The 12,964-nt window shown below is 43.3% G+C and overlaps 1 protein-coding gene across 1 annotated transcript in view; it reads left to right on the top strand.

The window, feature by feature from the left end:
- LOC309548663 (uncharacterized protein) overlaps nt 1-12,964 on the top strand; it is a 138,974-nt gene that overhangs the window by 110,004 nt on the left and 16,006 nt on the right. The window contains exons 12-17 of the mRNA XM_082248627.1: nt 611-712; nt 3,760-3,901; nt 5,787-5,874; nt 9,131-9,350; nt 9,617-9,877; nt 10,942-11,077. Coding sequence (XP_082104753.1) covers nt 611-712; nt 3,760-3,901; nt 5,787-5,874; nt 9,131-9,350; nt 9,617-9,877; nt 10,942-11,077 — 949 coding nt within the window. The remainder of the gene's footprint in view (nt 1-610; nt 713-3,759; nt 3,902-5,786; nt 5,875-9,130; nt 9,351-9,616; nt 9,878-10,941; nt 11,078-12,964) is intronic.

The raw sequence follows: 12,964 nt of genomic DNA, 5'->3' as shown, positions 1-12,964 counted from the left end.
GCCTCAGGGTGTGTATTGTGTAACGTACAACACGGTATATGGAGTGCAGAGCCCCAGGGTGTGTAACGTACAGTGTATGGAGAGAAGAGCCTCGGAGTATGTAACGTACTGCACATTGTATGGAGTGCAGAGCCTCGGAGTATGTAATGTACAGCACAGTGTAGTAGCCCAGAGTGTTAAGTCGATTTATGAAGAGTGTAGCAGTACAGAGTGTGAAATCTGCAGTGGGCTAACCAGTGTGCAGAGTGTCTGGTGTACACAGGATAGAGTGCAGTTGTCTGTAGGACTCAATGCAGAGTATAGCAGCCTAGAATATGCATTTTACAGGATGGAATAGCCTGCAGAATGCAATGTGCAGGGTGCAGCACAGCATGCAGAGTGTAGAGGTCAACTGAAAAATAGAAATAAGATAATACATGTCTCATACAGTGCTAAGATATAGATACCAGTCTGTGGTACAAACCACTGAAATAGAAAACTTTAAAATCAAGCTGGCCATACATTTTCAAAATGTTTTTGTGATTTCAGAGCTCCTAATTTTAGAGATAAGCAGGTACGTTTTATTGCCTGAATTAAAATATGACATTTTGCTTTTCCATTGTTCTTGGAGGTCATCAAATGCAAGGCTGCTGTAGCCTGGGAAGCAGGTAAACCCCTGACTATCGAAGAGGTTGAAGTGGCTCCACCAAAAGCTCATGAAGTCCGAATTAGGGTGAGTGTTCCTGAGTACCTTTTCCAGGACATGGTGTGTAAGGCCACCATTCACCTCTCCTCTGTTTGACTTTATAGTTGCTATAATAGTAAAACATTTTTATTGCCTTATTGCCAGTTTTATGCTTTCAGAAGTGACGAGAGAAAAAAAAAAAAAAAACAGGTTTATGGTGCTAAAGTTACCTGCATTAGCTTCCAGTATTTTACATGCCGATACCTGCAGTCATCCAACACCAACCCTCTTCTTCAATGGGTTGGCTTGTCATGGTGAACAGTGCAAACCAGTGATGACAGCACCAGGGCCAGATTAACGTAGGGGCTATTGGAGCTGCAGCTCCAGGCCCCTACCTTAATATAGGCCCCGGGTTGGCCATATTCACTGTTACCGCTCTTCTGTCACTTGTAAACACAGAAGTCTGGCTTCTATGCTCGCTTCCCCAGGCAGCTCCCTCAGAACCTCCCCACACAGCATGAAGGCCAGACAAGGAGGGACAGTTGCTGATGCATGGATGTGTTTATGGGCTTCAGAGACAGCATCCCATGTTGAATTAGGCATGCATGGCTGCACCTTTCCTCCTCTGGGTGCATGCCAAGGCACGGCCCTTAAGGCCCTTCAAAATCCTCAGCACCAAGCCCATGATGCTCTTAATCCGGCCCTGGACAGCACTGTAATCAGTTACTTGAAGCCTTAGCTAATTGAGTTTGCCTCTCAGGAATTGCGTAATGTGGCTCCATACATATTTTATACTTGTATGAATATTGGGAATGTACAAAAACTTTCACCTTGTGTTGTCTGTATGAGGCCAACAGGATGAATTCTACAACCTGTCCTCAGGCTTTACCAGCAGTGCAGGTTCAACAATTCAGTGAACAATCTTCAATTTAAAGGCTAAGCTCACCTACAAGGGGGAAAAAAAATAAATGCACATTTTTGCAGTAAAAAATAATTGCATTTATTTATTTTTTTTTCCCCCAGGAGCCTTCAAGGTATTGCAGCCAGGATTGGTGGATTGCGGGTGCAATGTCAGCCTCATGCAGACACCTCCTCCAGATTGCCCGTACCTGTGTAAGGCTTTCTGTTAGAAAGCTGGAGGAAGTGTCAGGGGATTAGGAGGGAGTATAGAAAAAAAGAAAAAGGGCGCACCGACCTAGTGCATTACCACTAAAAATGTATTAAACATATTAAAAAGTATACATTATACTCGCAAAGCAGGTGTGTATAAACACACATCAACATAATACACATATAGTCTCCAAGGTAGCCAAGGAACCGCATTGTGCTGAATGGTATGCAGTGTGCCACATGAGGCTGCTGTGTCTCGGCTGACGCTGCTCTAAGGGGCTCCCCTTAGAGCAGCACTTTTTGGCTCTGAGGAAGGGGGCTCGCCCCTGAAACGCTTCAGCCGAGACACAGCAGCCTCATGCGGCACACTGCATACCATTCAGCACAATGCGGTTCCTTGGCTACCTTGGAGACTATATGTGTATTATGTTGATGTGTGTTTATACACATCTGCTTTGTGAGTATAATGTATACTTTTTAATATTTTTAATACATTTTTAGTGGTAATGCACTAGGTCGGTGCTCCCTTTTTCTTTTTTTCATTGTTTCCTATTGGTTTCGGATACCTTTTTGATCCTGAAGGGGCAGCAAGACCTCAAGCTTTGTCCACTCAAGTTTTGAAGTATCTCTCTTCCCCCCCCCCCGGCCTATGTTATACTCGCGCGCAGGAGAATTTTTCTACTACTTGGATTATGAGGGTGTGTCAGTGGACCATGATCCACTTGATTCCCCCATCAAAACTGTTAATGTTGATGTGTGACAGGTTTCCCCACCATCCGAATACAATGATCACTGCTGGCAGCTATAGCCCCCCGTCACTGATCATACAAAAAAGCCCAACAGGCTGATTGTACTGAAGTAGATTGATAGATGGACTTCAGTATAACTAGCCTTCCAATTAATGAATCAAAATGTGTCCAGTTCCTGCTGAACTGGAAGAATTTTCATTCATCTATGGCTGGTTTTATTTAAATATTGAGGTGGCAGAGCCAGTTTTATAATCGCAGTAAGCTTCCTTGCCTGCAGCCAAGGCAGGCCAAAAAATATGCAATTTTTTTCTTTCCTACAACCACAGTTTCAAGAAAGTGAAAATCGCTTGATTCCCCCATCAACAGTCAATCCTATTAAATGTAATAAATTGCTCAGGAAAAATTGTTTTAAAAATAAAGTATGTAAATACCAACATCCTGTGGTCTGTTTGGGCCACATCTCTCAGCAACTATTTATGTATTTTTACTTTCTCATTGAATGCTTTTACAAATCACTGGTGTTCTTGGTATTATGTGATATTCTTTATTCTAGTACTCCTGCTCCCTCAAATTTTCACCTGAATAAACGGGCGACTGCAAAACATGTTGGGTCTGAGTAACTACATATACATCTCTTTCCTGGACTAACATCCTAGGTGGAAGTGACCCTACTGTGTGGGTGTAGTACAGCCATAAAGAGATCATTTTTATTTTTTTATCCAAAATGCTTTGTACTGTAAATCATGTAATACATTTTTGTAATCCTTTTTTTTTTTCTCATTGTGATATCTTATGACTGTACCAAGAAAATCCTATTGCCCCACTCCTCTATTTGCTTCAACACAGGCAATCGCTCCTGCAGAACGAGCAGGAGAACACGATTGCTAGCTGCTATAGCCGCAGGCAACAATCACATGCTAGAAATCTGACATGCTGGTTGTACCCAAGTCTATCAACTTGGATCCAATCAGTCTGCCTATAGACGGATCAAACCTCAGCTGGTCCCTGCTGAACCAGCTGGGATTCAAACCATCTATGGCCAGCTTTATGCAGCTGTTTGGTTTACCCTTTTGAAATAAGTGGCTGAACAGAAACAGAACTAAAGCCTTTCACAATCTTGGCTGCAAAGCAATGAATGTGTTGATACAATCATGCCGTACAGGAGAACCTTTCCAACAAAAAAGTCATAGCAATTGTACATTTTCTGTCATAGGAATCTAATATAAATCTTTGCAGATCGTGTCCACGGCTGTATGCCATACTGATGCCTATACTTTAAGTGGTGCTGACCCAGAAGGATGCTTTCCTGTAATACTTGGACATGAAGGAGCTGGCGTTGTAGAGAGTGTTGGGGAAGGCGTTACAAGGGTTAAACCAGGTGTGTTCCTATGCTTGCTGTTATTTGTTTGCTTGGACTGTTATGTGTATAAAATTTACATACAGTTTACATTTCATTCATCGAAAATCCTATAAGTTGCAGCCACATTAAGTGCCCATTTACACCTATCCACATTCGCTTGTTGTGTTAATGCAAGTTATGTTGCCTAGGATGTTGATTCATATTAAATTGACTGCAAAGACACCAGGCAGGACAGGAAAATGTACCTGCGTTTTTTTTTTTTTTTTTTCTCTCTGAGCAGCTCACCACAGCACACACTAGTGTGTTAGCCTGCATTTAACGCAGGTGCATTGTGGAGGTGTTTGGGGTGCTGTTCAATATGAATGGCATTGCACCAATGTTTGTAACTTTTATGTTGATATGGCTGCTACCACAACACATGGCTGTAAATAGGCCTTAAATTACATGGTTAATCAGCAATTGCACACCAGTAGAATTCTGTATTTTAAATCTCCCCTATTTAAAGTGCAACTTTACTCATAAAAACTTGATAAAAATAATGTTCTTTAGCAAGGAACATACATTTAAGTTATGCTACAAAATTAGTGTGTGCTGAAAAATTGCCTCCGGCATTGCTCCTGTTTCTTCTTGCCAGAGGCTGCCATTCTGCTGAAGCCCAGAATCCCTGAACAGTGGTAAATCTTTATTTAGGCTGTCAGTAGATTGGCCTCTACAAATTCAGCGCAGTGCCTAAAAATAGAGAGCAACTGAGCATGTATAGAGCAGGGTGGGACAGTGTATTACTGGATTTTAAACCATATAGGCACTTAATGTTTTACATGGCTTTTCCCGGAAAATGAGCCAGCCTGCAGTGATCTATCAGGACTTAATTTTCTGACTAAAGTTCCACCATGTATTTTAACAGTATTTCATCACTGAAATTAGTATTTTTTGTTAAATTAACAGGGTTGTAAAGTCAGGTGTTTTTTTATCTTAATGCATTCTATGCATTAAGATAAAAAACCTGTGTGCAGCATCTGCCCTCCAGCACCCCCTAGTACTTACCTGAGCCCCATCTTCCTCCAGCGATGTCCACGAGTTCCTCGGCTGTCCGGGGACTCTCCTTGATTTGCTGAGACACAGCAGTGGCGCCATTGGCTCCCACTGCTGTCAGTCGATGTCAGCCAGTTAGCCAGTCAGAGGAGAGAGGGGGCAGGACAGCAAGGGGGCTCCATGTCTGAATGGACACACAGAGCTGTGATTTAGCTCGGGTGCCCCCTTTGCAAGCTGCTTGCTGTGGGGGCACTCGACAGGAGGGAGGGGCCAGGAGAACCAAAGATGGACCCTAGAAGGAGGATCTGGGCTGCTCTATACAAAAACCAACTACACAGAGGAGGGGAGTATAACCTTTTTAATATTTGAGGAGAAAAAAAAAGCAAGACTTTACAATCACTTGAAGCGTCCAGCATGCCAGACACTGAGCTCCGGTTCACATTTATGCGATGCGGGAAGGCTGCGAATTCGCATCCTGTTCCCGCATCGCAAACGCACCCCCGGCAGTTCACACTGCCATATGCGATATGCTGGGGGTGTCAATGTAATCTTAACGACACCCCCAGTTTGTTCGCACAGGATCGGATCGCACAAGTGTGAACCGCTGTGCGATCCGATCCTGATGCGGCTGCAAAAAAGGGTCCTGTGCGTGTTTGCTGCGGGTGCGGTGTGAATTTAGCCATACAAAGTGTATGGCTAAACTCGCACCGCACAGCCGATCGCATGTAATGAAGGAGCAGTGCGCTCCGACATTACATGCGAACTCCGCAGCCGCATGAGTGTGAACCGGCTCTGAAGCCGATTTAAAAAAAAAAAATTGGAGTAAAAGTGAACAATTTTTTGGTTTAATGTTCAAATGTGTGTGTTTCAGGAGACACTGTTCTTCCTCTGTATATTCCACAATGTGGGGAATGCAAATTTTGCTTGAATCCCAAGACAAACCTGTGTCAAAAAATCAGGTATTTTATACTTTTTTATAAATAATCGTATAATCTCTTTTTAATATTGTTAAATTTTTTTATAATTCATTCATGGTAAAGGTTTGGTGCATCCAAAACTTGTATTTCAGGTATGGATAGTCACGAGTTCTTGTGTCATAGGCACTCTAGCATAAAGACCTTCCAACCCAATTCCTCTGCCCACTGGCTTTTTATTTACAAATATGTCGTTTTATACATGTTGCAATTGATTTTCTAAAGGTCTAGAGGCTGTTCACTAACCAAAGTGAATGTTGGTGAAACTGTATTCACTTGACTCCCCAATGATGCGCAACAAAAATCCTGTTTATTTTAATTACCCTTAGGCCCCGTTCACACTGGTGCGATCCGACTTCCCGGGGCGACCTCCGAGGTTGCGGTGCAAGCAGCGCGCCGCGACCTCGGATCGGCCGGCACGGATTTCATAACATTGAAGTCTATGATGGTCGCTCCGGGTCGCCCCAAAGAAGAATCATTTTATGATCCTTAAGGCCCCTTTCACACAGGCGGACCGCTCAGATCCGCCTGTCCGTTTTTTTTTTTGGCGGATCTGAACAGTCCCCCCCCCCCCCCCCCCCCCCCCATGCATCTCTATAGGGGATCGGATGTCAGCGCAGACATGTCCGCTGACATCCGATCCGTCAAATCTGGACGGATGGAAACCCTATTTTCCATCCGTCCATCGGATCGGGTGAGAACGGACTGACGGTCCGTTCCCATCCGATTTCCCCCATAGAGATGCATGGGGAACTGTCAGCTGTGTCTCCGCACACTGCGCAGAGACACAGCTGTCATCCTCCTGCTCAGCGGGGGATCGTCGGCTCGATCCCCCACTGAGAAAAGCGGAGTCCGTTTGACGGACTGCTGTGTGAAAGGAGCCTAAAAGCCCAAAGGTTCTCCTTGGATTTTGTGTCCCTCTATGCTGTGAAAAAATCTCGCATATAATAACCCCATACTGGGAGGCATATGTTTTAAGGTGTAATTATAAGTATCCTATGCCTTGTGTGAGAAATAACTTGTTAAAATAACAACTTTGTTGGGGGGGGGGCGGCTTTTGGTTAATTTCTTCATTTTCCAAAGAATTGTGACAAAAAATTACTAATATGACAAACTCACCATGCCTAAACATTGGACTGTATACTTTGACAAAATGGGTAATTTGGGTGAAATGTGTACTGTCCTGGAATTCTTAGGGCCTCCATGGAGTAGAAAGTCAGTACAGTACTTCACGACTGATCAAGTTTCAGATGTATATACCTTAGTTTGTAAACTTTATAACTTTTATATATAGTAAATAATATACACTGATCTGGGTTACATTTACCAAAGAAATGTAGCAGAATAGCACTTTTGCCTAAAATATATGAAAAACATTTTTTATTTGCAAAATTTATAGCAGAAACTGCTTAAATTGGAGTTCCACCCATTTTTGGAACTTTAGATCTATGTAATCCCCTTTAAAATGGCTTTTACCAATGGAAACTTTTTTTTTTTTTTTTTGCTAGTAAATGCCTTAATTTCTGCTTTATTCCTCCTCTCCTCACTTCCGGGTCCGATCGGCGATGATGTCATTCGGCGATTCGCAGTGTGTGCTGGGATGTATTCTATTCCAGAAATCTCGCAGGAGCTGAGCTGTACTGAGCCGTGCCTGCCCCGCCTCCTCTCATTGAGTTGTATTGTATGCCATGTATTTAGGCCGTTCTCTGCCCCGCCTCCTCTCATTGAGTTTTATTGTATGCAATGTATTAAGGCCGTTCTCTGCCCCGCCTCCGCCCCGCCCCCTCTCAGTGAGCTCAGTAAGGATATAATGATTTCAGTCCTCGCTCACTGAGAGGAGGCGGGGCGGAGGCGGGGCAGAGATCGGCCTGAATACATGGCATACAATACAACTCACAGAGGAGGCGGGGCGAAGGCGGGGCAGAGAATGGCCTGAATACATGGCATACAATACAACTCAATGAGAGGAGGTGGGGCGGAGGCGGGGCAGGCACGGTGTTACAGCTCAGCTCCTGCGAGATTTCTGGAATAGAATGCATCCCAGCACACACTGCGAATCGCCGAATGACGTCATCGCCGATCGGACCCGGAAGTGAGGAGAGGAGGAATAAAGCAGAAATTAAGGTATTTACTAGCGAAAAAAAAAAAAAAAAAAAAGTTTCCATTGGTAAAAGCCGTTTTAAAGGGGATTACATAGATCTATGTATTCCAACCTATTAAAAATGGGTGGAACTCCGCTTTAAGAAAAATGTGGCATCTGTGTGTTGTTTTTGTTTAAAGTTTACATGGGACTGAGTACATTGTTGCTTGACTGAGAAATTGGCAAAGTATGATGGCACTGAAAGCTAAAAATTGGCCTGGGCAGGAATGGGATGAGTGTCCAGTACTGAAGTGGTTAAGTTGCTATGGAATTTGTTCTGTCCTGTGTAATGTAATGCATACATCTTTATCTTCATGTTAATGCAGCAGTTATTACTCCTAAGAACTTCTGGTATTAAGAGGCATCTTTGACATTTTAATAGCATGTATTCAGTTGTAATAAAAAATTGTGCATGCCAGAAAATTTTTCACCAAGACCTATATATCATTGCCTAGGGGAAGAACTGTGTATGCATATGTGTTTGTGAATATAACATCAGCCCTCCTTTTGATGGTGTTACTATTCCCAGTGTGTCAAGCTTTGACTCTACTGGATATTTTGAATTATAACCTTATAACCTATTTCGTAATTGGTGTTGAATTAAAAATAATTGCTGGTAGGACAAAAAAGATTTCCTGTTTTTCAGTCTGGCCTGAAGACTGCGTATCGATTTCTGGGGATAACTTTTAATAGCATTTATATACGTGGTTGATCTTAAAGAAGGGTGCCCATCTTTCCCTGTGCCTCCATGCTCCATATAAACATCTCGTATTCATGCAGCTGTGTTGGTAAAGTGTATTGTTTCCTGAAAACTTTTTAGTTTTGGATAGAGGAGGAAAAAGTACATCTGCTTCCAATATTTTTTTTTTTTTTTTTTTTGGTAATTTCCCTTCTCTGCCTGTGCCAAGCAATCGAAAGTTCCAGTTAGAAGATGCCATCGGAAGTTAGATGAATCTTAAGAGGCTCTAACCCTTCTCACACTTTTTATATAAACTAAAAAGGGTTTTGCTTAGAGATACTTAGTTATTTGTTATGTATCTAGTGTACTGTATATATTGAGGCTCGAGTCCAAAGTAGAACTCATTGCTATTTCTGTGACAGGGTTACCCAAGGTCAGGGACTAATGCCTGATGGTACCAGCCGATTTACCTGCAAGGGGAAGCAGATTTTACACTTCATGGGCACTAGCACCTTTTCTGAATACACAGTTGTTGCTGACATCTCTGTTGCTAAAATAGAGGACTCTGCTCCTTTGGACAAGGTCTGTCTGCTGGGCTGTGGTGTTTCAACTGGATACGGAGCAGCTCTGAACACTGCCAAGGTAAGCCAATTAATGCAATACTGCCAGGAACCTTTTGAGCCTGTCTTTTATGTTGGTGTGTAAAATTATCAGCGACCTCCGTTAATGTTTGCACTGCAAATTGTAAAGTGTAGCATTTAAAAAAAAAAAAAAAGTTTTGAGAAGGTGTAATATATTTTATTAAGTTTGCATTTAGCAGAGGACTAGGTTTATGCCAAATGTTAACAATTCTTGTATGAGGTGTCCGTGTTTGTCATGTTTCTGCTTTTTATTTATACCCATATCAGGTGGAGCCAGGCTCTACATGTGCAGTGTTTGGCCTAGGAGCTGTTGGTCTTGCAGTGATCATGGGATGCAAAGTAGCTGGTGCCAAGCGCATTATAGGGATTGACATCAACAAAGAGAAGTTTTCCAAGGCTGCTGAGTTTGGAGCCACAGAATGCATCAGCCCTACAGATTACAGTAAGCCCATCCAGGAGGTTCTGGTGGAACTAACTGAAGGCGGTGTGGACTATTCCTTTGAATGCATTGGAAATGTGGGAGTTATGGTAATTATGTGTTACTTACATAAGTATTGTGTTGGTTCAGTATATTCTGCATAGATTTAGAACAGAATTAAAAGCTATCTACACAGATTAGGGGGCACTAAAGTCCACAATACTTGCCTCTCCTTCAATGGTCTGACATCTTTTGCTGGTGCCTGCGTCTTGGATGTGGCAGTCTTCATTGGCCAGTGCAGGTTGGCGTCCTTTTTGAACATGCACAGAAGTGCAGTCATCCTGCCACACAGGATCTGTGTTACCCATTCATGACAGCTGTGATTACTAGTGATCTGTGATTGGCTACAACAAATCACATGGTACAGGGTGCTGTGATTGGCCCAGGTACCATGTGATAGCTGTGGGCCAATCACAGCATAAGAGAAACGGCTGTTATGAATGAATTCATAACAGCTTTGATCATCGGGTAAAAAATAATAGCAATGCAGCCATCACATTTAGGGCTCTTTCACACACGGGAGTCCGCCAGGCGGACTCTGTTTTTCTCAGCTGGGGATTGATCCGCCGATCGCCCGCGGAGCAGGCGGATGACAGCTGTGTCTCCGTGCTGTGTGCGGAGACATCGCTATCAGGTCCCCATTCATCTCTGGGGGAATCGGATGGAAACGGACCGTCTGTCCATTCTCCTCCGATCCGCCAGACGGATGGAAAATAGGGTTTCCATCCGTCCGGTTTTGATGGATCGGATGGCAGCGGACATGTCTCCGCTGACATACGATGCCCCATAGGGATGCATGGGGCGTCCATTCAAATCCGCCCAAAAAATTGACAGGTGGATCTGAATGGACTCCATGTGTGAAAGGGGCCTTAAGGAGTTTTAAGCTTCAATAATACATTTTCGTTTTTCTGGGTTTATTACTGCTTCAACGTCATGTTTACGGACTGGCTTACAGCACCTAAGTAATGAAATAATTTGCTTTCTTTTCTTCGTGTCAAGCTTATTTTATTTAGTTACAAACCTTTGTTTCAAAACCAGTGTTTTACGTTTTTAAATTACAGCAAATTACCAGTATATTTTATTAATATTTTTATTTTATAATTTTTTTTTTTAGCGTGCTGCCTTGGAGGCCTGCCATAAAGGCTGGGGTGTAAGTGTCATTGTTGGTGTGGCAGCATCTGGCCAGGAGATCGCAACACGCCCATTCCAGCTGGTCACTGGACGTACATGGAAAGGAACTGCTTTCGGTGGTAAGGCCGACATACTACATAACCAATTTAGTTTTTAGCAATCTGAGGTTAAGAGATCTTAGATTTTATTATCTCTGTTGGTATATTTGGAATACTATCTGTTTATTTTACACTACAGTAAAACATTTGTCTACATCAACGATTTTATATTCCTGTGTGGCGTTCCTTTGAGACTCGTGTCCTTGGCATCATGACACTAAATACATAAACAAGAAATACTTGACATTGGGAAACATGCAACACTATCTTTCTGAAGTAAAGGTCCAGAGCAAGGCACTTTTCTTCTAGCAGGATTAAAAAAAAGTCCTACAACATTTTAGCAATACCTGCCTTTTTAATATGGATGTTGTAGTAATAGAACCTAGTCCAAGTCCATAAAATATTATCTATTTTTTTACAGTTGTGCCCAAAAGGGTATAGAGAGGTAGAACTACACATGGCACATAGTAAAAAAAAAAAAAACAGTTAAATTAAACTTTACGAACCTTGTACAGACTATCCCATGACAATAAACCTTTTAGTAGGACTATCTCATGACATACACTGCTCAAAAAATAAAGGAACACTTTTTAATCAGAGTATAGCATCAAGTCAATTAAACTCCAGGGATATTGATCAAGTCAGTTTAGTGGCAAAGGGGGTTGTTAATCAGTTTCAGCTGCTTTGGTGTTAATTAACAGGTGCACTAGATGGGCAACAATGAGACGACCACCAAAACAGTTTTACGATTGAGGCCACTGACATTTGTTTTCCCTACTCATCTTTTCTGACTTTTTCATTAGTTTTGCTTTGGCCGGGGTCAGTGTCACTACTGGTAGACTAAGGCGATACCTGGACACTATAGAGGTTGCACAGGCAGTCCAACTCCTCTGGGATAGCACATCATTACGTGCCATTGCCAGAAGGTTGGCTGTATCTCCCAGCCCAGTCTCAAGATAATGGAGGAAATTCCAGGGTGACAGGCGGTTACTCTATCGGAGATGGACAAAGCCGTAGAAGGTCCTTTATCCTACAAGCAGGACCGGTATCTGCTCCTTTGTGCAAGGAGAAACGGGATGAGCACTGCCAGAACCCTACAAAATGACCCCCAGCATGCCACTGGTGTGACTGTCTCTGACCATGCAATCAGAAACAGACTTTGAGGGTGGCCTAGGGGCCCGACATCCTACTGGGCCCTGTGCTCACTTCCTGGCACAGTGGAGCTAGATTGTTATCTACAATTGTACACCAGAATTGGCAGGTCCACCACTGGCACCCTGTGCTTTTCACAGATAAGAGCAGGTTCACCCTGAGCACATGTAACAGAAGTGAAAGGGTCTGGAGAAGTCGTGGAGAACATTATGCTGCCTGTAACATTGTTCAGCATGGCCGGTTTGATGGTGGGTCAGTGATGGTCTGGGGAGGCATATCCATGGAGGGACGCACAGACCTCTACAGGCTAGACCAGGGGTCCTCAAACTATTGTCCTCCTGTTGTTCAGGAACTACAATTCCCATCATGCCTTGTCATGTCTGTAAATGTCAGAGTTGTACAATGCCTCATGGGATGTGTAGTTCAGCAACAGCTGGAGGGCCGTAATTTGAGGATCCCTGGGCTAGACAATGGCACCCTGACTGTCATTAGGTATTGGACTGAAACCCTTGGACCCATTGTCGGACCCTAAGTTGGTGCAGTGGGTCCTGGATTCTTCTTCCTTGTGCACAACAGTGCCTGGCCTCATGTGGCAAGAGTATGCAGCCAGTTCCTGGAGGATGAAGGAATTGATGCCATTGAATTGCCCCCATGCTTGCCTGACCTAAATCCAATAGAACACCTCTGGGACATTGTTTTCGGTCCATATGACATCTCTGTTCTGTTCAGGAGCTCAGTGATACCCTGGTCCAGATC

This window comes from Pelophylax lessonae (genome assembly GCF_965119305.1).
Source record: "Pelophylax lessonae genome assembly, chromosome: 1".
Taxonomy (NCBI): domain Eukaryota; kingdom Metazoa; phylum Chordata; class Amphibia; order Anura; family Ranidae; genus Pelophylax; species Pelophylax lessonae.
Note: the sequence above shows the minus strand (reverse complement) of the source record. Positions and strands in the feature narration are given on the sequence as shown.